The sequence below is a fragment of the Lonchura striata genome, chromosome 10, assembly GCF_046129695.1.
Source record: "Lonchura striata isolate bLonStr1 chromosome 10, bLonStr1.mat, whole genome shotgun sequence".
NCBI lineage: Eukaryota > Metazoa > Chordata > Aves > Passeriformes > Estrildidae > Lonchura > Lonchura striata.
In genome coordinates this window covers 26,361,539-26,388,850 of record NC_134612.1, presented here as the reverse complement: position 1 = coordinate 26,388,850, position 27,312 = coordinate 26,361,539, and the positions used below count along the sequence as shown (strand labels likewise).

The 27,312-nt window shown below is 48.1% G+C and overlaps 1 protein-coding gene across 2 annotated transcripts in view; it reads left to right on the top strand.

Annotated features, from left to right (window-relative positions):
• Positions 1–23,935, top strand: part of MME (membrane metalloendopeptidase) — a 32,398-nt gene extending 8,463 nt beyond the window's left edge. For both annotated transcript variants that reach the window (XM_077785764.1, XM_077785765.1), the window contains exons 4-23: positions 129–290; positions 1,194–1,274; positions 1,954–2,049; positions 2,150–2,268; positions 2,975–3,040; positions 5,574–5,708; positions 7,036–7,137; positions 8,652–8,788; positions 8,884–8,977; positions 10,068–10,196; positions 10,782–10,880; positions 11,376–11,456; positions 12,076–12,179; positions 12,354–12,412; positions 14,254–14,373; positions 14,978–15,111; positions 16,049–16,114; positions 18,171–18,266; positions 18,662–18,738; positions 22,593–23,935. In XM_077785764.1, coding sequence (XP_077641890.1) covers positions 129–290; positions 1,194–1,274; positions 1,954–2,049; positions 2,150–2,268; positions 2,975–3,040; positions 5,574–5,708; positions 7,036–7,137; positions 8,652–8,788; positions 8,884–8,977; positions 10,068–10,196; positions 10,782–10,880; positions 11,376–11,456; positions 12,076–12,179; positions 12,354–12,412; positions 14,254–14,373; positions 14,978–15,111; positions 16,049–16,114; positions 18,171–18,266; positions 18,662–18,738; positions 22,593–22,692 — 2,057 coding nt within the window. In that variant the 3' untranslated portion in view covers positions 22,693–23,935. The remainder of the gene's footprint in view (positions 1–128; positions 291–1,193; positions 1,275–1,953; positions 2,050–2,149; positions 2,269–2,974; positions 3,041–5,573; positions 5,709–7,035; positions 7,138–8,651; positions 8,789–8,883; positions 8,978–10,067; positions 10,197–10,781; positions 10,881–11,375; positions 11,457–12,075; positions 12,180–12,353; positions 12,413–14,253; positions 14,374–14,977; positions 15,112–16,048; positions 16,115–18,170; positions 18,267–18,661; positions 18,739–22,592) is intronic.
• The last annotated feature ends 3,377 nt before the right edge of the window (positions 23,936–27,312 follow it).

Below are 27,312 nucleotides of genomic sequence, written 5' to 3'. Positions count from 1 at the left end.
TGTTCACCCATGAGAACTTTGTTTGGTCTAGAACATTCAAGTGAGCCTGAGCCTATCCTAACCTAAGTGCACTGCTGAGTTCCCCCCTGAGGGAAGGCAGAGTTGTGCAGTGTCTGTGTGTGCTGCAGCTGCCAGGATCCTGGAGAACATGGACCCCAGTGCCCAGCCCTGCCAGGACTTCTACCAGTACGCCTGCGGGGGGTGGCTCAAGAGGAACGTCATCCCCGAGACCAGCTCCCGTTATAGCAACTTTGACATTTTGAGAGACGAACTCGAAGTTGTTTTAAAAGGTCAGTGCAGTTTGGGGACTAAATAAAGTTTCTTCTTTGCCTTCTGTGTTATCCTAAGAAGTTGTGGTTTTCTAGCAAAGCTTAGAATACTAGCAGATATTTCGGGGGTTTGTGTTTGGTTCGGGACCAATCTGCCCCGAGCTGTTTGCTCGGGAGGGCTCTGGAGTGTGCAGCTGTGTCTGACCCTGGGGCAGAGCTGAGCAGACCTGTCCCTGCTGCTGCCTGCAGATCAGGGCAGCTGCAGTCCCCACCTGAGCCCGCCCCAGCGGCAGCACCAACAGGTGAAGGAGGAGGAGGAGGAGGAGGAGGGAGAGGTCTGTCTGTGTCCACATCAGCTGAAATGCTGGAAGCTGCTCTCTGGCAGCCCATGTCCTGAATACCTGTGTCCCATCAGAAAGCCCCAAGGCCAGGCAAACTATTTTCCTGCCTGTCATATTAACAGTATCAAATTATTCACCATCCATTTTTTCAGGTGAAAATAACAGACTCCAAGAAGACAGTCTGTACTCATGTAACACTCTCCAACCCCTTCTCTCCTGGCTAAATATCCTTTTATTTACTTTGCCTGTCTCCTGGTTTTGCCAGCTGTGTCTTCACACAATAGCCTGGTTGCTCAAAACCTGTCCCTGAGCAGTCAGAGATATGTCCTTCAGCCAGGGTGACCTAGAGGGACTCTACTCTGTTAGGTTCCACATCCCAGCTCGGCTGCAGCCACTGCAGGGCACTTCACCTGCAGGGCTTTCCCCTCAGGGGCTGCCAGGCAGAGCTCCCTGGGGCTGGGCACGGAGCTCTGTGGCCCAGCCCTGCTCCCCAGGACCTGCCAGGACAGAGCAGGGATGGCCAGGACAGAGCAGGGATGGCCAGGACAGAGCAGGGATGACCAGGACTCGCTGTGTGTTTCAGATGTCCTCGACACCCCCAGCACCAGCGATATCCCAGCGGTGCAGAAGGCAAAGACTCTGTACAGGTCCTGCATCAATGAAAGTAAGTGTCCCCTGGGGCCACTGCCACCTCCAGGGCACCTCAGAGACCCAGAGAGCCCCACCTCGGGCAGCTGCACTCGTGTCCTGCTCTGTGCAGCGTTTTCCAGCTTTGTGAACACTGAGATGTGTCTGTTCTACAGAGTGCAGGCAGAATGTCAGCAGTAAAACTGCTATTGTACCTCCTGCTTTACTGCCTTAGGTATTCTAGGTAACTCTTCAGTTACTAATTTGCTGCAGATATATAAACTCAAATCCTTTCAGTTAAATGGGAGTTAACTTCTTTTGTAGAAATTAGCAGGGATGAGGTGAAAGCTGCCTGGCTCTGCCACTAGAACAAAGAGCAGTAAAACAGTTTGCAGTGCTTCCTAAATCATATTTTTATAGTTTCCATAATAGTATGAATACTTTTCAAAACTATTATTTCAGGCTATCTGCAGAGAGAGGAAAAAAATTACTCCTTCAATGTCATGGTCTCAAGGATCTGCATATGCTGTTTGTGACTGGAACATTTTTACATTAAATGTTAAAGCACAGTCATACATCAGAGCAAACTGCTGCTGTGGTGATGGAGGAAACAGTTCTCAGCTTCACTGTTCTGAACTCATTATAACATATAGTGTAATATATAACATTTGTGGGGTTTAAAATATCATGGTAACTCATTTTATTTTTTCCAAAAGCTGCCATTGATCTCCGAGGTGGAAAACCTCTAATTAGTTTATTGCCAAATGTGTCCGAGTGGCCTGTAGCAACAACCAACTGGGATGCTTCCTATGGTAAGATAACCTGTGCTTATTTTCTTTTAGTTAAATATCTAAATTATTTAATTTATTGCTTACTAAAAATAGAGACTGACTCTACCTTCCCTTTGCTTAGGTACTGCTTGGACAGCTGAGACAGCTATTGCACAGCTCAACTCCAGATATGGAAAAAAGGTCCTTATTAATTTTTTTGTTGGCACAGACGATAAAAATTCCACAGCACATATCATTCACGTAAGTCTGCCTGGGTGCCGTGGCCTTGTTGATCATAAAAGTGCAGCAAATAACTGGAAGCACAGACATAAATGTTAACAAGGAGAAACATCAGTGATCTGAATTTGAGCTGAGCCCTTTGGAGATGAATTTGTGAATTAATGTCATTTCCAGCTGAAGCTCTGGGTTTCACAGTTCCCTGTCTGCTCTCCAAGCTGACATCTTTGTTCTGTGCACTCATACTCTGTTACTGCCAGGCAGACAGGAATGACAGACACAGAAAGGTCATCTCTGAAACCTGAACATGCGTCTAGGCAGGAGAAGGTCTGGTGCTGCTGGGATGCAGCACTGCAGGAGCAAAGGGCCAAGCTCTCCTGTCAGAGGGTGGATGGAGCCGTGGGCACCTCAGCTGCAGGGCTTTCGGAGACGCAGGAGCCGCCTGCCTTGTCTCTGGGCTGCTCTGTCACCTGTGGTCCACCTGTTTCCACACTGCCTACCAGGGCCTTGCAGTGCTCAGCAACGGGAGAAGAAAAAGATTGAAAAGAAAAACAAAAAGTGTAACGAGAATGAAACAGTGAAAGGTGGGCAACAGGATGAGAGAGGAACGCCCCTGTGGGCAGACAGTGATTTGGGCAGCGAAGCACCAGCAGCTGTAGTTACCAAAAGAACAGTACAATGCTCTGCCATCTCCCCTTAAGCACGTCTCAGTTTTTATTTGCATTTACAGATCGATCAGCCTGGGCTGGGCCTGCCTTCTCGGGACTACTACGAGTGCACCGGTGCCTACCGAGAGGTGAGGGGAGCTGGCACACGCTGTGTCACCGCGGTGACAGGGCTGGGGCTTTAGCCTCCATCCCCAAGGCAGCTGCTTGACTTTTTAAGACCCTTTGGAAGGAGATAAACATGGAACAATTTAGGTTTGTTATAGAGCTTCACAGCTGGGTCAAGAACTATCCCCTGACTGTCAGAGCTGTATATAACCAGAATACAAGAGGTCATGATCAGCCCTGTTCTGTCACTGCAAAAAGGAGGTCACTTCTGAGCTGTGACCGACTGGCAGCAACCAGCAAATGCTGCAGGTGAACTGCTTCTACCAGGAATAGGCTTGGAAAGAAAAACAGAACATTCAGAACCAGAGACACTTTGCTGCATGAAAGATCTGAAAAGATCACAGTCTCCTACATCAAACTGCTGAACTAAAACACAGCAGCAAAAGGATGTGATACCATAGAAATGGCTCAGATACCTGAAACCGCCTATGGTCTCCTTTAATTCTTGTTTACTCATTACTTCTGTGGGTCTCATTAACCTGTTAGCACTGACACTGTATCCCTGTTGCTAATCTTGGATGTGCTTTAAGTCCTTGAGAGCTGATGGGTGTCTGTGCTGAAGTCATGGAGTGAAACTGCTACCACGGTGACCTTTAATTAACATGTTCCTTCTGTGTAATTAAATGCAGAAGCAATGAGAAAACGTACAGGCCATTTGGGCTTTGTAGGTATTTTGCTGATGTGCCAACAGTTGATAGTGATTACCTTTAGTTCCCGATCACATGCTCATTAAGACAATCACTGCCCTCTGAACTGCCCAGCTCCATGTGAGATGGCCTTTAGGAGCTGACTCACATTGCACCATCTGCTCCTTCCATGTGCTGTGCTAACTGCAGCCCTGAGACAACTCCTGTCCTCTGACCTACCTGAGTTCCAGCTCTGCACTGCTGGAAGGTAGGGGAGGAAGGGCTGTTGAAAAGCAGCTTTGTCACTGGCAGGCAGGCTCGCAGTGTCCTCCCCAGCAGGACTGCTCCACAGAGAGCTGCTCCTCCCAGCCCTCTCCTCTCTTGGCTCTGCTGCCTGCTCTTACTCTGCTCCAGGAGCTGCACGCAGCCAAATCATCTCTGCCTCCTGTCCCTCTCAGGCCTCTGCCCCCAGCAGCACTCCCACCCCAGAGCTACAGGTGGGACCTGCCTATAGGATCATTTAAAATCTTTTTCTCTTGTAAGATACAGGATGGCTGTGCTCCCACAGGAGTGATTCCAATGTCTTAAGTTTCCACTGAAGTTGCTGAGACTATTTATACAGTCCAGATGACATTAGCTGACTTAGTTCTTTGCTACCTGACTTAGGACCTGCACTTAGGAGAAAAACAAAGTCACTGATTGGTACCTAAAAATCTCTGTTAACTTATTTGAGGTAATAGCTATATTGAGTTTTGTGATGGCTTTTACAGTGCTGGTATGACTGTCTTTTGTGGCTTGTTGGAGCTGTCAGTGGTTTCATGGGCCTCTCTCTCTCTGAAATGATCTCTCTCTACCTGGCAGAGCCCTCTGGGCTGCTGAGCCCCATCCCTGCTGGCAGCTGCCCAGCCCTGAGGTGCCACAGCCCTGGCTGGGCACAGCCTGGTGCCAGGGGGACACAGGGAATGGCTGCACACCTTCACCAAAGAGCTGTGTGCCCTGCCTAGGAGCTGAACATTCCAAAACACTTCCATCTGTAAAGCTGATGACATGCACACCTTATTAATCCTAGGTTTAATCACTGGTTTGGTAGGTTACTTCGCCTAAACCAGATTTATTATTTGATAGCTGATCCAGCTCTATGTGTTTTTTTTTTTTTATCTGCATTGGAAAGGAATATTGAAAACAGCATTTCTGTTGATAGAAAAAAATGAGTGTGACTTACCAATGAGGAATTAGAATTACAAATAATAATGGAGTTACAATAAAACAGAGGTTCCATAAAATATGATGACACCTTAAAATATTTGGCTGTGTGACATTTCAGAGAATTTGCTGCTCTGTTTCCATTCTTATCATTACTGAACTCTTTCATGTTAGATTTCATATAAATTGTCTGTAGTATACCTAGCTTTGCATACAGCAACATGAGCTCTAGCAGTTCCAAGAAGCACTGGAGGAGGGTCACAGCTTCTGGAGTGCTTTTCCCACAAAGCCAATTCCCCCCTTGTATGTTCCTGGGAACGTAGCTCTTTGGTATTTTTGGAAGTTGTAATTAAAGTGAGCTAGAAAAAACACGGGTGATGGTTTAAATATGGACATACAAATGTCTCATTCTAAATAATGAAAACAGTGCAGTCATTGGGAGCGTTCAGCTTTGGATGGTGCTCCAGTTACCCAGCAGTGCTCCTGAGGGAATGTTCACAGTTAACTTCTAGTTGTGACCTAACAGTATTTCAAATGAAATCGACCTGTTTAAATAAGGAATGAAGAACTGTAGTTCATAAAAATGAAGATGAAATCTTGAAGATAATCAAGGTATGCTCTACTTGGAAGAGTTTTGTCTTTAAACTGTTCTTGTTTTTTCTTGCAGGCATGTTCTGCCTATGTTGATTTCATGATTTCTGTAGCTAAACTAATCCTACAAGAAAGAAATATTTCTGTCAATGAGACTGCGATTTCTGCACAAATGAGAAGAGTCATGGAGCTGGAGAAAGAGATTGCCAATGTAAGGAAAACATCTTTAAACTATCCTTTAAATAACTGACTTTTTCCATAATACCTAAGAGAGCTGGCTGTAAAGTGAGTGGTTAACTTCCCTGCTGATGCTGTTTTGTGGGAGTAGAAATATATGGAGCCTGTTACACCTGAAGGCACTGCTGTGTCCTGCGAGGAGCAAGGGAAAGTATTTGAGGCAGCTGCTTTCCAAGCAATGAAATGTTTTATCCTGATCAGCTCACAGAAGCTGCAAGAGCAGAGAGAGGCAGACCTGGGATTTGGTTAATGTGGTTTAGAGTGCGAGTTTTGGGAGATGCTCTGGGGTCTCTCCTCCCTCTGTCCTGTTTCCCTGTGGGCTGTTTGGATCCCAGAGCAGCAGATTCCCAGCCCTGGGCCTGCTGTGAGCACAAAGTCATGTTTGTGCTGCACAAGCTGCTCCACAATGCTGATTGTTCCAAGGGCATTTTTTACCAAACACTGCTCTCCCTTAAAAGAAAAGGACAAAGGAAAAATAATACCATGAATTTGACTTTGGAGGAATAGCGAGGGTTGAATGTGCATGGAGAAAACCAAAGGCATTTATGAGCAAACCATGGCTTATTATTATTAACCATTGCAGCAGGACCCGAGGCTGAGGATGACCATGAAACAGGCTGAATACATATTTTATAACTTCAGCTGTTTTTGAAGGTACACTGATAGCAAGGTCACGTACTGGGGAAAACCATTTATATAAACTAAAACCATCTGATTTTGATTTTCTTCATTTTCATGAGAAACACATCTCTGGGCTTGGATCAGAGATGGTCAATTATTATCAAAAAGGGAATTAATTGAAGAAAGGCTTTGAAGAGGAGTATGAAGGGAACTCACACCTGCAATGTCCCTGCAGCAGTTGCTGCTGCTGGAGTTCAGCTGCCACTGCCTGGGATTTTAACCTTTCATCCAAAACTCACTATCAGCCTGAATGTGACTGAAGAGAGCTGCCATTGTGCTCTTGGGAATTTGTTAAAAAAACACAGAAAAAAAACCACTGAATGCACAATAGACTAGGAAAGAGGAAGCGGAAGAGAAGGATAAAAGAGGCTTGGCATAACTGATTTTTCGAAGCACATTAAAAGGATAAAATCTGCTGCTGTGGATGCAGATGTTGAGCTCAGCAGTGCAAAGTGCCAGTGCCCAGAGCAGCACAGAGCTGTGTGAGCTGGGGCTGTGCCTCCCCAGCAGTACCCTGGGTCACAAAATCACACCGGGCAGCAGTGCACCCTGCTCAGAACCAAAACTCCTGGGAACTGACTCAATGTACTCAGTGATTTTCTCCTGATTAACTCTGACAGGCAACAACAAAATCTGAAGACAGAAACGATCCACTTCTTCTGTACAATAAAATGACCTTGGCACAACTCCAAAACAACTTCTCACTGGAGATCAATAATAAGGTGGGTGATCAATAACTTGGTATTTTAACCTCTCATTTGTCACTGATGGGATTAAACAATGAAGCCTGGATTTTTTTTCTGGTAAAGACATGACATTTGCAATTGAGCAGGATCCCTGACGTGCACAGTCTTACCTGCTCCTCTGATGGCACTGAACCCTATGCACATCCTGCACCCACTGCTACTCCTAACCTGAAGGCACAGCTTCCCGTTTGTGTCAACATAAAAGACAGAAAAGTACAAAGGAAAACATTTCCAGTGGGAGGTGTCTCTGCCCATGGCAGGGGGTTGGAAATAGATGATCTCTGAGATCCTTCCAGCCCAAACCATTCTGTGATTCTCTGGTCTGTTCCTTGCCCTCATGGGTTCAGGACAGAAGTCCAGCCTGTAGCCACCAGCTGCTTCAGGGATGTTTAGTGGCCCCACTCTGTTTATCCAAGGCTGCAGATTCAGAACAAAAATGCAGTTTGTCCAGCATTGCCTCTGTAATTATTGCTCCCAAGGCAAGCAGAAAGGAGCCAGGCTGTCAGGCCCGTGGGCAGGACAGCTCTCCACATCCCTCCCACTGCAGCTCCCCGGGGAGGTGTCAGCTCTGCTCCCAGCCTGAGCCCTGTGCTGTTTGTGCAGGGCAGCCTTTCACTCATGAGAACCAGCCCAAGCTTTGCTAACACTGCTCTGTCTCCTCAGGAGCACAGCGTCGTCCTGAACACGGGCAGTTTTTATTCTCATGGCTTTTATTGAGGTTTCTGAGGCCAGTAAGGTGCAATGAAACACTGTTATTCCTGGCACTTTTTCATATTCACTGCAATTTTATTGACTTTAATTCTCTGACAGTTCCCTCCTGCCTGCTTTAATTGGTTTCATAATTCACCGTCTCCCACAGGTGTAGTTGGTTACCATTACAGTCATCCTGTCAGAAAACAACAACTCCTGTCACAGAATGGCATTGCCCTGGTTATTATTAGTTCCTGGGGGGTGCTGCAGATCAGCACTAATTTAAATTTATTGCAAAATGCTCAAAAGACACTTGATGGGAGTTGGTAGTGTTGTAACGTCTAAGGATAGAATAGCAATTATTCCCAAGATTAGCCTGAAGTTTGCTGCTTTTCTCCCAGACCTGCAGTGACTGTTCCTGAAAGCTTATCCTCTCTCCTCAGCTACTTCCACTTGTCTGATGGAAGACATTACCTCTTCCAATGAACCTTTCCAAAGATACAGGCAGGGAAAAATCACCAACACTTTTAAAAGTAATAGGCAGAACAGAAACTTTAAAAATTTAAAAAAAAAAGTGTTAGTTTGAAATCAAAGCAATTTCTCTACCCTTTCTGCCAAATACTGCCCTATGTTAACAATGATTTAGAGCTATAAATGATCTCAGGCAAGCTAGTGTTACAATTACCCCATTTATAAGTAGTGCAAATATTAGGGAAACGAAAGGCAGAGCAGATGTGTCATGCAAATATCTTTAAACTGTTGATGACTGAACCATATCATAATGCATATTGATTTTCCAGGTGTTCAGCTGGTCAGAATTCATAAATGCCATCATGTCAACTGTGCAAATCAACGTTGACAACACGGAACATGTCATTGTTTATGACCCTGACTACCTTCTCAAGCTCAGGTCTATTCTCGTAAAATACTCTTCCAGGTAGGCGTGTTCAGTATGGCATTTGCATTTTCTTCCCAGAAAACTTAAAAAGCCTCAAAACATCGCCAGCTTATTATCGTTGTTTGGTTAAACAGAGACCTTCAGAATTACATGGCCTGGCGGTTTGTGATGGATCTTGTCAACAGCCTCAGCCGGGACTACAAGGACACGAGGAATGCTTTCCGTAAGGTGCAGAAATTCATCTCTCCCTAAGATTTAATGATGCCTTTTATGAGGCACAAAAGAAAGCTTTTTGATGTAGGTGTAGTATATAAATATTTAATGTATTTGGGATTTCGCATACAAAAGCCAGATGTGTTTGCTGAGCCTCTGCTGGAGTGTATCTATAATTTATGGGATTTATGCCCTGATAGCTGAGTGGATTTGAAAGCACTGCTCTGGTACCTGGTCTCTTGTTTTTCTGAATCTAAATTAATCCCCATTTTAGTATCAGAACAGTCACATTTATTTGCAAGGGATCACAGTTCTGACTGACTCGTTAGAAACTCTTAATCATCCAAAGGAATATATTGGCAAACATTATGGCCCCAGTCTTGCTTTTCAGTCACTTGATCCTGCTGATAATTCAGTGCTTTTAAGATAATGCTGAGCAATCTCAGCAACTGGACATGGAAGCTCTTTGTACTTCCACAGCAGAATTTGTCCCTCTGTAGGAGCTTTTCCAGCTATCCTCCTGTTAGAGAGATCCAGCGAGGTGCCCCAGGGAGGACATGAAGCAGGGATGTGCAGGGAGGTGCCCCAGGCAGGTTCACAGAGCAGGGATGTGCAGGGAGGTGCCCCAGGCAGGTTCACAGAGCAGGGATGTGCAGGGAGGTGCCCCAGGAAGGTTCACAGAGCAGGGATGTGCAGGGAGGTGCCCCAGGCAGGTTCACAGAGCAGGGATGTGCAGGGAGGTGCCCCAGGTAGGACATGAAGCAGGGATGTGCAGGGAGGTGCCCCAGGCAGGTTCACAGAGCAGGGATGTGCAGGGAGGTGCCCCAGGTAGGACATGGAGCACGGATGTGCAGGGAGGTGCCCCAGGAAGGTTCACGGAGCAGGGATGTGCAGGGAGGTGCCCCAGGAAGGTTCACAGAGCAGGGATGTGCAGGGAGGTGCCCCAGGCAGGTTCACAGAGCAGGGATGTGCAGGGAGGTGCCCCAGGCAGGACATGGAGCACAGATGTGCAGGGAGGTGCCCCAGGCAGGTTCATGGGGCCCGTGTGTGCAGGAGGCAGAGGAAGCTGCTCTGACAGCCCCTTGCCCTGCCGTGTGTCCCACAGGCCCTTTATGGCACCAGCTCCGAGACTGCCGCGTGGCGCCGCTGCGCCAACTACGTCAACGGGAACATGGAGAGCGCCGTGGGCCGGCTCTACGTGGAGGAGGCCTTTGCTGGGGACAGCAAACACGTGGTAAAGCCCTCAGCCCCTCATGCCACCAAAGTGCCCTTCGTCACCGCCGTGCGCTCCCTGGCACGGCTTTGGGTGCACTTTTCACTGCGGCGTCACCAAAGCGGGTTTGGTTTTTATTTTTTATTGAAGCGTTGGTGACGGTTATTACAAAGGTGTAAAAATGCAGGTTTTTGGGAAAGCCCCTGCCTGCCATGGGCAGGGCCATGGGCAGCTGTGCAGGAGCCAATCCTCACATCCCAGGAGCAGCACTCGCGGGCACCAGCAGCCACTGCTGCGCTTTGAGAGTGACACCAGTGCACATCCTGCCACCGCTGGGCACAGGGGCAATTGTTATTTCTGTTCACCTTCAGCCGCACAGAAACTGCCTGAAGATGGACCTGAAGTGAAGCCTTAGTTGACTGTGATCACCACTGCAGTCCTGGTGTGAAACAACCCGTTTTTGGGGTTGGCATGACCACAATGATTCCCTCAGATTCACAACATCCAGCGGGGCAATGTCTGTCAGGTTTTGGTAACCTGAATGACTGACCTGCATTGCCCACCATCTTACTCTGTGGGTTTGTAACATTCTGATGTTTTTTCCAGGTTGAAGAAATGATTGCAGATATACGTGATGTTTTTATAAAAACCTTAGATGAACTTCCCTGGATGGATGCAGTGACCAAAAAGAGAGCAGAACAAAAAGTAAGTGCTGTCTGGAATATTGGTAATGTGTAGCTCTATAAAAATCAGTATTTCAGTTGTCTGTCCTGACAAAAGATAAGCAGTAAGTTCTATCACTATATTAAAATACAAACACTTTTAGAGTTATGCTCACATAGGCACAGCAGTTTAGGATTCCAAGGAAAGGGAGATAGGCACACAAAATAGGAAAAATCTGTATACACGATTAGGACCTTTCAGGCAAATCAGTGATTAAGGAGCTGGATAATGAATATCTACAGGAAAACAATACTGAAAATGAGAAGGAATGATTTCTGGTGATTTGACCAGCTATTAGGTGGAACAGGATAAAACTCATAAACTTGTGCTTTCAGTGAATGAAAAATTTAAACAAAATCTATATATAATTAACATCCTGCGGTTTCTGCAGTGGCTTCCATGTTGCCTTTCTTATATAATATATTATTTAAAAACATGGCTGGATTTACTATGGATATCAAATTCCCTTGTCCCTAGGCAACAGCAATTAGAGAGAGGATTGGTTATCCCGATGAGATCGTGACAGACAACGACAAGCTCAACAGCGAGTACCAGGAGGTGAGTTTGCACAATGGCAGGAGGATGAGAAACGGGGTTTCAGAGAAGCAAAGGGTCTTTGCTTTCCGTGCCCCAGTGAGCCGTGTGCCCAGCTGCAGGGGAAGCAGGAGGCGTGCCCAGCCAGCCTGCAGGGCTCGGGAGGTGACACCAGGTGTGACAGGCTCAGGTGGCATTCCAGGGACACGTGCCCGCTCTGCTGGGACTGTGTGAGGGCACGGATGGAGCCAGCGGTGCTCAGTGCAGCGTTCACTGGCACTGGCACAGGACGGAGCTGACTCCTGCTTTGAGGTGGAACTGCTCCTCACCAAACTGCTGGTTTGCAGCAGGCAGCCCCAGAGGTTAAGGACAACACCAACAATTGCTGAACTCCACTCAAAGTATGTCTAGAAAGAGAGAATGAAGAGCTCTGGAAAAAGTACCCAGCTGCTAACATGGATCCAGCTGCAACATCAACTCTGTGGTGTAGCAGAGCTCTTCAAACCAGGGTGTAATTGTAGATCAAAAAATATTCTTAGAAATGTGTTCTGAGCTCATCATGCTCAAGACTAGATTTTCCTGATCCATGTATCTTTTATCCCCACTCAGTAACACCATCACTAACTCCTCCCTTTCTTTTTAGTTGAACTACAAAGAAGAAGAATACTTTGAAAACATTATTCAAAATCTAGTATTTACCCAGAAGAAAAGGTTGAAAAAGCTTAGAGAAAAGGTGGACAAAGAGGAGTAAGTATTTAATAATACTCTGTCTAGTCTTTTATCCAGTTTTCACAGGAGAAGGTACCTTCCAACTTCAACTATTCTGTGATTCTGTTACAAAGTTTCTAAGCTTATTCTAGCAATCATTAACTTTGCCATTAACAATTGTAATACTAACATTTATTCTTCTGGTGTTACCAGGTGGATAAGTGGAGCTGCTGTTGTCAATGCTTTTTACTCTGCAAGCAGGAATCAGATAGGTAAGGTTTACCAATTTATTGATGCCTGGATTATCTATTCTTTATATATGTATGTATGTACTTTTAAAATCAGGAAGTGAAACGATCTTGACATAACAAATTTGAGTATAAAGATTCCTAATGATTGCCTACCCAAAAATATCCATGGAAATAAAAACCCCTGTCCCTGGCTAAAGATTAGAGCCACATGGAGGCCTCAAGGTTTCTCATCTTGTGAGCGATCCCAGCTCCCTTCACAGTGCTACAAGGCTCACAAGAGTCACAAAACATGTCACAATATTAATTATGCTTCTCGGTATTTCTGTCACGTCCATTCTGCAAATAGTGCTTAAATTTTAGTCATCCAAATGTCACAGACTGCAGTGTCCTTTCTAGGCCATCAGTGAGGTACTGTGATCCACCTGTAATTCCTGAAAACAAGTCTAAAAAAATGGGAAATCCTTGTCCTGCAGGGCTCTGCACAGAAATGCAACAAGACTATTTCTTGATGTGAGCATTTCTCTCTTGACTGAACAGTTAACACAAAACCTTCCAGAAGGCTTTGTTTCAAATAGCTTTGTTCAGTAATTTGTAGGAAAGGAATCATGATGTGGAAGACTGAAACTGGTGACTGGCAGTTAATGCGAGTCATAAATTCTTACCTCATCCTTTAACTATGGCATGCACAGGATAATTAAAGCAGTCTGATCTTTAGAGTGATGTCTGAATTAGCTTAGAACCAGACTTTAAAAGCACCCTCTGAAGAGCAGTCCTGTGCGTGGTGTGTAGGAACCTGGAGCTGTGTCCCTCCATCTGGGCATGGTCTGACCTGCAGTGCTCCATCCACCAGCCCATGAGGGAGCCCCTCAGGGCACAGCTTCCAGGGCAGCAGCTCCAGGGGTCTCTCCTCACCCCCTGACAGCAGGACAGACAGGGGGCATCCCCACACAAACCAGCTCTGCACTGGGGCTGCTGTGACAGCAGCCTGCGCACGCAGCCCACCTGGCTGATTTCTGACCTGTTTGCTGCTTTTCCCATGGCTGTCTCGTCCTGAAAGAAAATCCTAGAACTGAACTGGATTTATACTGCAATGCAAGAAGTGTCAATCTTCTTTCTTCTTCTGTGTGAGAATTGCCTCCCAATTCCTTCTGTCTGTTTTAGTCGTGTAGAGTTACATCCACCTCCTTCCCAGGCTGCAGCAGCAGCAGGGACACAGGAAAAGGCCTTCATGAGATACTAAGTGGAACTGAATATTTTATAGTATTTTATTACTCTTACTTTATAAAAAGATCAGGATTGCAACATGGTTTCTTTTTAAATGAGTTGTTGTGTAGAAGAAGCCTACAAAAATGAGCAGAGAAGTGGGTAAATGGAACTGCTTTGTTCCAGTTCTTTTATTGACAGCTTGGCCTATTTTTATTGATTCTAGTGGGAGTTACTTTATTTTCAAGGGAAGAATAAATTCCTGTCTCTGAGAGTGATTTGTGACGGAATGATGAAATAATCTATTCTTCTTGGGGGACACCCTCCCACTACTCACAATGTTGTGAGGTTTTCTCAATGATGAGACTGAAGTCTCTGAATGCTAAGTGATGTAAATTGGAACAACCTGCTTTTTCCTGCAGAGCAAAAGAGTAACAAAGCAGAAGCTGGTCATGATTTTGGAAGTGTCTGAGGAGGGGAGTGATACTGCTGCTCTGTTGCTCCAGTCCCACAGCATTCCCACGTGTCAGCCACTTGTTGCTGCTAGGAGATTCGAGGGAACAGGCTGGTTTTGGTTGAACCCATAAATATGATTTGGCCTCACTGTACCTGCAGGATAATGGGGCAGGGCCTTAACTGTGCTGTGGCTTCTTTTTCAGTCTTCCCTGCGGGCATTTTGCAGCCTCCTTTCTTCAGTGCCTCCCAGCCCAAATCCCTGAATTACGGTGGCATAGGAATGGTCATCGGGCACGAGATCACGCACGGCTTCGACGACAACGGTGAGGCGCTGAGCTGCTGTGCCAAAACACTCCGTGCACAGGGTGTTGGGCTGCTTTAGTGCCCAGTCCTTCCGTGGCAAACACAGGGTGTTGGGCTGCTTTAGTGCCCAGTCCTTCCGTGTCAAACACAGCGTGTTGGGCTGCTTTAGTGCCCAGTCCTTCTGTGTCAAACACAGGGTGTTGGGCTGCTTTAGTGCCCAGTCCTTCTGTGTCAAACACAGCGTGTTGGGCTGCTTTAGTGCCCAGTCCTTCCGTGTCAAACACAGCGTGTTGGGCTGCTTTAGTGCCCAGTCCTTCTGTGTCAAACACAGCGTGTTGGGCTGCTTTAGTGCCCAGTCCTTCCGTGTCAAACACAGGGTGTTGGGCTGCTTTAGTGCCCAGTCCTTCTGTGTCAAACACAGCGTGTTGGGCTGCTTTAGTGCCCAGTCCTTCCAGGGAGCATGTGAGAGCAAGATGAATTTCCATATGTAAGATGAAGTCTGGATTTCTGAGGCATTACAGTATATTGCTCTCCTAAAAGCACAATCCAAAGTCTTGCTCCCCTCCTCACCGCACCAAAGCCTCTTTTCTCGTATAAATAATTCTGTTTAACATACTGTTCCAGGCAGGAATTTTAATGAGAATGGAGACCTTGTGGACTGGTGGACTGAAGAATCAGCACGGAATTTCAAGGAGCTGTCCCAGTGCATGGTGTACCAGTATGGGAACTTCTCGTGGGACCTGGCAGGTGGACAGAACGTAGGTGCTGTTCGTGGAGCTCCCCAGGCTGGTTTGGTGGGACACCACTGCTTGCAGTGATACATGGAAGGCACAAGCAGTTATTTCTCTCAGTTCCACTGGCTGGCTTTTTACAGCCTGACAATATATTCCATCACACAGGATGGGGAAAAGATAAAACCCCCAGCCCTGAGGTTTTCCCAAGACACGTGTTGACGTGTGAGAGAGAGGCCAGTAAAAATAGAGAAGAGAATTTCAACATATTATTGTGCCCTTTTATTCACACATTAAATTCAATTAAAGGATGATTCTAGATTTTGAAACTTTGACTATCATTAATAAATATGTTGGGCTAAAGGCTAAAACAGGGATTTTAAAATAAAATTAGAGATTTCCCATTATCAAAGCTTCATGATCTTTGGTGCTATTTGACTGACTTAGGAATACCTGCTAAATAGAGATCTTCTATGTATCTGGCTACCAAGAAGCTACTGAACTTGCCTACTGTACAGAAGAATACCTTCTAGCAGGTTTGCTGATGTCTGTTAACAGACAATTTCAGCAGTTGGGAGTTTGAATTTTAATTTGTTCTATAGACTACAAATTCTGTCCATTTCCTCTAACTGGAAATGGGGTAAGAAATTGAGGATTAAAGACAAGGAGAAAAGAAGAATAAATGAGCAATGACTAAGTAGCAGAAAATCTGGGTAAGAGATACAGAGCCTAGAAAGTTGCCTGGAGGGGAAGGAAGAGGATTAGAAAAATAATAGTATCTCAAAACATGGATTTTGAGACAAGGGACATAAAGACTTTTTTGAGATTTTAACATAATCTTCTGCTAAACCTTCAGATTTTAAGGTAATTCTTGCCTTTAGAAACTGGAAAATGCACAAAGTTTGGTGGTACAGGTCCTGGATGAGCTTTTTTTTCAGAAACCAATACTTTCCATTTTTTACAGCTGAGTGGAATCAACACACTAGGAGAAAACATTGCTGATAATGGGGGTGTGAGACAAGCATACAAGGTAAGAAATATCCATTTTTCTGTTTTAGCGGAAACTGTCAGAGACTAATAAAATCAGTTTCAGAGCCCTGGAAGAAGAAACACAATTTCTGTGTTAGGGACAGGACCAGCCCTACTGTGCCATCAAGGCCTGGATTAAATCTACTGGCCAGCTGTGGTATTTCTCTCATCCTGTTAATCATGTCAGGTTACAGATTACCTGTTCCTAGGGAACTCTTTCAATTTTTTTCCCCTTTGTGAATAAGGAACGTGTGGAATGGAAACATTCACTGGCTCACACTTGGACCATGACCTAAAGCAAGTGCTGATACCAGCAGCTGTCTGCCTCTGGCTGTCCATTCACCAGGTTTTTCATGCCAGGAAGGAGGGGCAGAATGACTTTCTTCTGACCCATAAACATAAACACTTTGCTTTTCATCTTGTGCAGGTGACTTGGGCCCTCTGTACTGGTATCCCAAGACACTGGACTCTCTGCACTAAGCCTTCCATGGGAGCTGGATGCTTTTTGGCTTTGCTTTCCTTCTCTTCCTCAAACAGCTGCTGGACTCCCTAGGCTGGCCGCTGTTGAGAGGGACAGAGAGGCACAGGTTCTTTTTGTGGACGTGGTCTGGGAGAGAGTGGCAAGTCAGCTTCTCTGGCAGCTTTCCTTGTTATTCACAAATCTGATGGCTGCAAGCCTCAAGGTGATCCTCCTTCCCTGAACACCTTCTGTGGCAAAATACTCAGCACTTGACAACTGAGAGCTGTCACTGCTCAGCAAAGAGCTCTGGGATGCATGGGCCAACTCACGCTTCTCCAAGCTCTCACTGGAAATGGACATGTTTGAGGGCAAAGACAATTATTAATGAGAGTTTAAGGAATGACTTGGAAGCCTAAAAGAGGTATCAGGCTCATTAGATTAGTCTGATCTTTGGTAACTAGAATATTTGTGCAAAGTACAAAGCCATGAAAGGGTATACACTTTCTGAAAGGAATGGGAGTAGCCAGAAAAATTAGGTCAGAAGTATTAAAAATTATTATGACATCATATAAACAGTAAAAAAGGTCCAAAAGGAATCTTGAGAGGTCGGTATCCCACCGCCCTCTCCATGCAGTTAGAATCAACCCCTTCTGCATCCTTCCAGCCTCCCAGAGGAGCATTCCCACTGCCTCCTCGTGGCACTGCCAGTGCCCGTGGCTCTGCCTCCAACAGTGCAAACACAACAATCTGCTCCTTTCTCTCCTGTGACCTTTCACATATTTGAAGACTTACATGCTCCAAGGCCCAGACTTCTCTCCTTTAGACTAAACAAACCCAATTCTTTCGATCTTTCCTCATAGGTCATGTTTGCTGGACCTCTGCTCATTCTTGCTGCTTTCTTCTGGACTCTCTCCAGTTGGTCCACATCTTTCTTGAAGGGCAGTGCCCAAAACTGGACAGAGCACTCCAGCTGAGCCCTAGCCAGCACCGAGTGGAGTAGAAGGATTACTTCATGTACTTCATATAAGCCACTCCTGTTTACACATCCCAGTACAACACTGGCCTTTTTTGCAGTGCTGTGGCACTGCTGGCTCTCGTTCAGCTGTTATCCATGGAAACTTCCAAAGCCTTTTCCATGGACCCACTATCTGCTCATTCCTCAGCTGCGCTTGGGCAGTTGATTGGCTTTACTCGTGCGTGACTTTGGCACTGACTTCAGGCAGAACATTTCTCCAGCATCTTTCAGCAGTGATGATACACTAACAGCACATCGTTTGACACGTCTCCATAAGAAACATGAAAGCAGCTGTTCTTACTATGGCAAGGCTTTAAAGCCTTCTGAAATTCACATTTAAAAAAACCAAACCCCAAAAAACCTACAGTGGAAAAAAATCTCTTGTTCATAACGCATCATTAGATAATTGATAGCACAGTACTAAGAAATGGCCTTGTTGTCTTCTGCTTCAAGGTGGCACATGTGGGATGGATGGCCAAGGCAGGAAACGATTAATTATGTCAAAGAATCCATGTTCCTCCTTGTAATCATTTTATTTTGACTGGAAAAATGCTTGATATTTCTACTCACTTCATTCTACAGGCCTATGAAAACTTTGTGAGAAAGCACGGAAAAGAAAAACTTCTTCCTGGTCTCGACATGAACCACAAACAGCTGTTTTTTCTGAACTTCGCACAGGTATCCTTTACTTCTTGCCTAAGGGCTTTGAAAACCTCTTGACATTACAGTTTAACAGCAAGTCAGAACAGGCTCACTGCCGTGGGCTAACTGAGAGCTGGCAGAGCTGAGCAGTGTTCATTGCAAGGCAGTGAAAATGAAGTCTTGTAGGTGATTTTTATCTTCCCTAAAGAAATCAATTCAGCCACTTGTAAGCCTGGTAGAAAGTGCCTTGTGCCCAAGTGCCTTTGTCTGAGGACAGTGATGTGCTTTTTTTAACAAAATACCCCCCTTTGTCTCTATGGTCTAATGTGGGATTTGTTCTCATGAACATTCGGTGTTTCACAGTTAAATGACAGCAGGTCTCTTGCTATAAAATCTTAGGCTAACGATGCTTTTCTCTGTTACCTGTGCAGGTGTGGTGTGGAACGTACAGACCAGAATATGCAGTGAACTCCATCAAGACAGACGTGCACAGCCCAGGCAAATTCAGGTCAGCAGAGGCAGCAAGCCCCGTGCAGAGCCGAGGTGTCACACCTCTGACACACGGTGGTTTGTGGGGGAGCTGAGGTCACCCTGCCCTTCCCAGGGCAGCTCTGACACACACACATCCACAGGGAGAGCTGTGACATGCACACATCCACAGGCAGAGCTGTGACACGCACACATCCACAGGCACAGCTCTGACACACACACACACATCCACAGGCACAGCTCTGACACACACACACATCCACAGGCAGAGCTCTGACACACACACACATCCACAGGCACAGCTCTGACACACACACACATCCACAGGCAGAGCTGTGACACGCACACATCCACAGGCACAGCTCTGACACACACACACATCCACAGGCAGAGCTGTGACATGCACACATCCACAGGCAGAGCTCTGACACACACACATCTACAGGCACAGCTCTGACACACACACACATCCACAGGCAGAGCTGTGACACACACACACATCCACAGGCACAGCTCTGACACACACACACATCCACAGGCAGAGCTCTGACACACACACACATCCACAGGCAGAGCTCTGACACACACACACATCCACAGGCAGAGCTCTGACATACACACATCCACAGGCAGAGCTCTGACACACACACACATCCACAGGCACAGCTCTGACACACACACATCCACAGGCACAGCTCTGACACACACACACATCTACAGGCACAGCTCTGACACACACACACATCCACAGGCACAGCTCTGACACACACACACATCCACAGGCACAGCTCTGACACACACACACATCCACAGGCACAGCTCTGACACACACACACATCCACAGGCACAGCTCTGACACACACACATCCACAGGCAGAGCTCTGACATACACACACATCCACAGGCAGAGCTCTGACACACACACATCCACAGGCACAGCTCTGACACACACACACATCTACAGGCACAGCTCTGACACACACACATCCACAGGCAGAGCTCTGACACACATACATCTACAGGCACAGCTCTGACACACACACATCCACAGGCACAGCTCTGACACACACACATCCACAGGCACAGCTCTGACACACACACACATCCACAGGCACAGCTCTGACACACACACACATCCACAGGCACAGCTCTGACATACACACATCTACAGGCACAGCTCTGACACACACACACATCCACAGGCAGAGCTGTGACACACACACATTCACAGGCACAGCTCTGACACACACACACATCCACAGGCACAGCTCTGACACACACACATCCACAGGCAGAGCTCTGACATACACACATCTACAGGCACAGCTCTGACACACACACACATCCACAGGCACAGCTCTGACACACACACATCCACAGGCACAGCTCTGACACACACACATCCACAGGCAGAGCTCTGACACACACACACACATCCACAGGCAGAGCTGTGACACGCACACATCCACAGGCACAGCTCTGACACACACACATCCACAGGCAGAGCTCTGACACACACACATCCACAGGGAGAGCACACGGGGCTGCTTGGGAGGTGACAGACAGGCTGGGTTGTCCCTGGCCCTTCCAGCTCAACACTGCCCAAACAGGCAAAGCCCATCCCAGGCAGCTCCACAGGCAAAGGAAGGATGTGAGATTGTTGTCTCATCCTTGAGAAGATCCAACTCCACACTGCGGAGCAGATTTGAACAGTCTCCACCACAGGACACACAGAGCATCACCTGGCTGTCACTGTGTGACTGTTGCTGCAGAGTCCCAGTGGCTGTGTCTGGAATCCAGGGCTCATCCACAAGTCCCTGGCTCCCACAGTAGCTCCTGAGAGGGCTCTTGTACACCAACAGCACAGATAAACGTTCCCCCTCCACTGAAGCCACGGGCAGAATCAATGGGAGATCACTGCCCCTCACTCTTAGCGAGCCCGTGTGCTGTGGTACGATAGCAGATGTGCATTTTGTGTCTGGTGTGCTCAGCCAGCCTTCCCAAGATCAGCTGGGCTCAATTCAGTAGAGCCATGCAGGAAGTGTGGCTGCTCAGGGTGCATGCCTTTGAACCAGACTAGGATCTTTTCTTTTTATCTGAAGTCAGAGCAGCCTATTCATCACCAGAGTAACAATGTGCTCTACTAAACCTGTTTGGTCCAATGCCACGGTATCAGTGTAGTGCAGCCATCACAGCATCTGCTGGAAGGCTGAGCCATCTCCAGGCTCCATGTCCACAGCAGCCAAGCTCTGTGCTGATACAATCCTCTACATTAATCCCAGTATCTTTCTTCCAACGGCTTTTCACCAAATCTTGTTTATCCTACACACTCAGCTATGTAGTGAAAGCAGGGACTGTTCCCTCACTGCTCTCCCTGGTTTCGGTGCGGGTGGGTTGTGCACCAGCTCCCACAGTCATTCCTGTCTGCTCTCAGTGCTAATGAGGCTCCAGAGGCTCTCCAGAGCCTCAGCACATCTGATTTGGATGAGGTACAAGGCCTTTGAAGCTGACTAGTTCAACATCTCAGCGCAGCAAGCTGTGTTTGTGTGTACCCTGGATATGTTACACCGTGCTGTGCTGTCTGTACCTCCGTAGGACAGGCTATAAACTTTATATGCAAAGGTACAAGTGTTCATGAGAAACCAGACAACATTCTTAGAATGGGCAGTCACTTACAGGATGAGGCTCCCTAAGAGCTCTAAAATAGAAAACATTTCATGAGGCATACCCCCAAAATTAACACCTAATAACATACTACACAAGTGTCACAAAGGCTCCCAAGGTGCCTGTTTTTATTATTATGTGGGGAGTGCAACACCTGCTACACTGACTGTGGGCTGCTTCTCCTTACAAGTAGGACAGGCAGCTCCTCATAGAAATTTTTAATTGCAGACATCCCATTTTAACAATCCTTGTTCATTGGAGCAGTGAAACACAGCTAGATCACCAAAATGCATGAGGTTTTTGATTACCCTTTTTCTGTGCCATCTCCTGTTCCACTGTTGTCTCCCAAGACCAGGGAGTCACTTTTGGCCTTCTAGAACAATTGAAGTATTGCAGGTGTCAGTGCTGAACTTCACCTCAACTTCTGTGGGCACACCCTGGTTCTAATGATGAACATAATTCTCTGAATAATCATTAATTACCCAAAGAAACAGTTCTTTAAAGAACTTCTGGGCCACAATCAATGTCCATCAGTATCTGTGTTTGACCTGTTTCCCTGCATAGGTATGTGCTGCTGTATTCCCAGTCCTGAAGGAACAAGTGAGTCTTAGCAGATCTATTCACACATGTTCACAATTACACATATAAAATCAGCTTAAGCTGGAATGGCCTCATACTCACCTCCCATGTTGAGTTGAAAGCCATTGTTTGTACGAGACTTTTTGCCAGAAAGTCATTCACTGGAAAATCTGTGCAGAACGCCCAGAGGAGCAGCATGATCTCAGTTAAAACTTGGTTGGTGTAAAAATGTAAATGAACATTCACTGACAAGTTACCACCACAGCCCTTGACCTCAGGGTCTTGTTTTCCCTTCACCAAGAAACTTGTCAGCAAAACGTAGCTGAAAAAACCCTCAGTGAAAACCACTGACAGGCAAGAAATCTGTTCTAGGTGAAAGAACTGGCTTGGGAGAGCCAGCCATGAGGAGGGGACAGGTCCTGTTTTTTTGGGGTTGCAACAGGGGCAAGACAAACCGAAGAAGAAAACACAGCCAGCCCTTGAGGTGGAATGAAGCAACAGTCCGAGCTCAGCAGCAGGGCGTTCCCCGCATACGGCGAGGTGACCCAAGAAAACGAGTTACAAAACACGGGCCATGCTTGTTTCCAGCCACGGCGGGCAGCAATGACAGCCTGTTGCTTTGTTTTAAAGGGTCCTGGGCTCACTGCAGAACTCCCCGGAGTTTTCAGAAGCCTTTTCGTGCACCACGAGAGACAGCATGGATCCTGCCAAGAAGTGCCGCGTTTGGTGATGGCCTGCAAACCTCACACCTCGAGGAGCTTTCCAGGAAAAGAGACCTTTGCATTGGTTGGGAGAAGGGAGGAGGGAGGAAAGCTGAGCGGGACATGCTGGAGGCTCGGCTGCAATCCCTGGTAACATGCAACCCCAGATCCCCCGTCCAGCACCGCAGGCAGCGCTGGGCTGCCTCTCCCCAGAGCCCCAGGAGCGAGCTCACCTGGCAGTGCCACCTGGCAGGACACAGCCACACCTCACCTGCACTGCAGCCACGGCCGGCGCCTCTGGGGTTCCATTTAAATTATGTGTAACACATCATCCCCCCGCTTGGGAAATGCAGATTTCTGGTCAGGGGAGGAGGGAAGGACTCAGTAACACACATTTTAGCCATCATAACACGACACAGAGACGACAGCTTATTTCGCAGTGTCAGACTTTGTACCCTCTGCCGTTACGGCAAATCTGTTCTACCAAATGTTTTCAGTTTTACTTGAAACCATTTATACAAGAGGAGTCCAAAGACCTGCTGTACTTAAGTAACTTCTCACTAATTACTCCAGCGTGTATTACCTGAAGTCCTTATTTACAACAGTTAATTTACAGCTTTCCAGCCCAACTGAAATTGGTAATTTATTAATTTCTGTACCAATAATCTGTAAGATCAAAGACCCTTTCAGCATTTTCTAAGCTTTATCTTGCTTTCTCTAAAGTCGCTCTTTTTTAAAGTTTCTAGTAATGTATAAATCATAGTTTTTATATTTAAATCTCGAGCTACACTTTTGACTTGAAGTATTGTAACACATTTTATCAGTGGCTGCATAGAACTGGGAAATTGGACTAAAGCATGGTATGGGCAATAAGATAAAGCCTACAAAATGAGTTCTCCAATGGAGGACACAAACATTGGAGTTTTCAGGCTGACTGTCAGTGCTTAGGCTCTGATCCTGCACATAACTTGTACGTGTTCTGATCAATGTCAGTCCTCACATCAGGAAAGCTGCACGGCTGATTGCGAGAGTCTGAAGGAGCTTTAAGTAAGAGGGTAAAAGGCTTTAAATCTGCAATGATATGTATTAAACATCCTCATGCAGATTGCAAAGGAACTTACTGCTTTGTTTATCAAAGCAAAGACATTTCCAAACCAAGTACCAGATGCCTCAGATGACTGCTACAATAGGTCTATTTAAAAACCTATGTCCTTTTAGCTTTCTGTCATCTGATCAAAACATTTTGATAATAAACTGAAATTATGAGCCAAATGCAGAGCGTGTTCTTCGTAGGAATTATGAAAATACAATTCTCTGCAAACAGATGTCAGTGCTTGCCCCTGAGCCCCACAGGTCAGAAACCACAGACCACAAATCCCTCTCACAGCTCCCAGGATCAGCCTTGGCAGAGCGAGCCTCTCGCAGAGAGGGGAAACCCAGAGCGCCTCTGTTTTCACACAGAAACCAACATTTCACACAGGGACCAGCACTCCGCACAGCTCTGCACAGAACAGGGGCCAAAAACAGCCTCTGGCACCAGGAGGGAGCTGGAACGGGGCTGGAGACGAGAGCAGAGCCAGGCGGGCCCTGCACAGGTGGGGAATGCCCTCACCTGCGCTGGGACCCCGCTTTGGATGGCCCTGAGGGCCCCAGCACTGCTCCTCCACGCTGGGGATCTACCTGAGCCGGGATCTACCTGAGATGGGGATCTACCTGAGATGGGATCTACCTGAGCCGGGATCTACCTGAGATGGGATCTACCTGAGATGGGGATCTACCTGAGATGAGAATCCTCCCTGAGCCAGGTTCTACCTGAGCTGGGATCTACCTGAGCCAGGGATCCTCCCTGAGCCAGGGATCCTCCCTGAGCCAGGGATCCTCCCTGAGCCAGGATCTACCTGAGCTGGGATCCTCCCTGAGTCAGGGATCTACCTGAACCAGGTTCTACCTGAGCCAGGGTTTTACCTGAGCTGGGATCTACCTGAGCCAGGATCTACCTGAGCTGAGAATCCTCCCTGAGCCAGGGATCTACCTGAGCCAGGTTCTACCTGAGCCAGGGTCCTGCCTGAGTCAGGGATCTACCTGAGCTGGGATCTACCTGGGCCAGGGATCTACCTGAGCTGGGAATCCTCCCTGAGCCGGGTTCTACCTGAGCCGGGTTCTACCTGAGCCGGGATCTACCCGAGCCATGAATCCTACCAGAGCCGGAGATCCTGCCTCAGCCGGAGTTCCTGCCTCAGCCGGGGTCCTCCTCCCTGAGCCGTGCGGGGTCCCGGTGCCCGGGGCTCGCACGGGAGCGGTGCTGTGCGGGGCTCCGGTGCCCGGGGCTCGCACGGGAGCGGTGCTGTGCGGGTCCCGGTGCCCGGGGCTCGCACAGGAGCGGGGCCGTGGGGGTCCCGGTGCCCGGGGCTCGCACGGGAGCGGTGCTGTGCCGGGTCCCGGTGCCCGGGGCTCGCACGGGAGCGGTGCTGTGCCGGGTCCCGGTGCCCGGGGCTCGCACGGGAGCGGTGCCGTGCGGGGTCCCGGTGCCCGGGGCTCGCACGGGAGCGGGGCCGTGCGGGGTCCCGGTGCCCGCAGGTCCGCCCGGGGCTCCGGGGGTCCTGAGGGGCTCCTGAGGGCGGGGCAGGTGAGGCAGCGCCCCCTGCCGAGCGCACCTGGCGCAGCCCCGCCCGCGGCACCGGCACCGGCACCGGGACAGGTACCGGGACCGAGACCGGGACCGGGACAGGTACCGGGACCGGGACAGGTACCGGGACCGAGACCGGGACCGGGACAGGTACCGGGACCGGGACAGGTACCGGGACAGAGATCGGCACCGGGACAGGTACCGGGACAGAGACCGGGACCGGGACAGGTACCGGGATCGGCACCGGGACAGGTACCGGGACAGAGACCGGGACCGGGACAGGTACCGGGATCGGCACCGGGACCGGGACAGGTACCAGGATTGGCACCGGCACCGGCACCGCCGCGCCTCGTTCCCTGTGCACTTCTACCCGGAGCAAGGCAGAGCCCTGAGCCCCGCCGGGGAGGCGTGGGGGCACCACGGGGTCACGGGCACAGGTAAGGCCCGGTGTGTGAGGGGCTCCGGGAGCAGCCAGGAGCAGGTTAACCCCTCCTGGGCTGGGGCAGCCTCTGGGGCAGGAGAGACACAGCAGGTGGGCAAAGCACCCTGGAGCCACTGTCCTTGACGTGGGACTGGGAACATGCCACCCAAACTCTGGTTCACAGGCAGGAGTTATCCCTGTGCCACCCAAACTCTGGTTCACAGGCAGGAGTTATCCCTGTGCCACCCAAACTCTGGTTCACAGGCAGGAGTTATCCCTGTCCCAAACTCTGGTTCACAGGCAGGAGTTATCCCTGTCCCAAACTCTAGTTCACAGGCAGGAGTTATCCCTGTCCCAAACTCTGGTTCACAGGCAGGAGTTATCCCTGTCCCAAACTCTGGTTCACAGGCTGGAGTTATCCCTGTCCCAAACTCTGGTTCACAGGCTGGTGTTATCCCTGTCCCAAACTCTGGTTTTATCCCCAGGTGTTATCCCCACAGCTTTGCTCTGCACCAGTCATGCTCTGTACCCAAGACCCTTAAATGGGATTACAAGCACTGAAAGAATATAAACATGAGCCTGGAACTTTCCAGGATGCCACATGCAATATCCCAGGAGAGGGGGACAGACACTCCTCTCTACTTGATTTACTCCAAGAGCTGTTCAGGGAAACAGGGAAACAGGGAAAGCCATGCAGAGGCTGTGGGGCAAGCCTGGCATCCTACTGTAGCAATATTGTGGTGGCCTGACACTGAGGTTTCACCTCGCTTTAATAGTGTAGCACCAGCATTTTGCACAAAATCTGAGTGTGCATGGTTTTTCCCCTCAATCACCAGCACCCCTCTGAGAGAAAAGAACCTAGCTCTCAAATACTCATTTTATTTTTCAGGAATGAAAACCCCAAAACCTTTTGCTGCCCCTTTTACCCCTGCACGTAAGGAGAGCTTCACGCTGTACAGCTGCACCCCGAGCAGACACCCGAGTGGGTTGTCTGAAGGTGGTTACAAAAGGTCACTGCAGAGTGCTCAGTGAACTTCCAGCAGCGTGGGGGGTGCATATTTTCTTGGAATAATCCTCTCTTTATTACCACATAAAACTGGCAGAAACTTCTGCTTTGTATACAGCAAGTCAGCTCGATGATACTGACGCCAGGCTGGAGAGTTATTTTGGTTTGCTCTGCCAAATCAGATCTCAAAAATCAGGTAAAGCTAAACCAGATTGTAGTGTTTACGTTTTATCTCTGTAACATTTTAATTGGAAACATTCGATTTCCAGCGTTGTGAGACACCCAAAGGGCTGTTTGGGCCAGCGGGACCATTCGGAACAATTTCCCTGTGTGCCTGGTAAATGAAGTGAGTTGTGACAACACAGACGTGGTCACTTGGAGGCACAGCTGGATCTGTCTGGGTGGGCTCAGACCCCGAGGAATTGAGGGTGAGAGCCCGAGGTGGCTGCTCAGGTGGGCTCTGGGCTCAGGCAGCCCCTGCAGGGACAGGGGGATGCTCCCACCTGCAGGGACAGGGATGTTCTCACCTGCAGGGACAGGGATGTTCCCACCTGAAGGGACAGGGATGTTCCCACCTGCAGGGACAGGGATGCTCC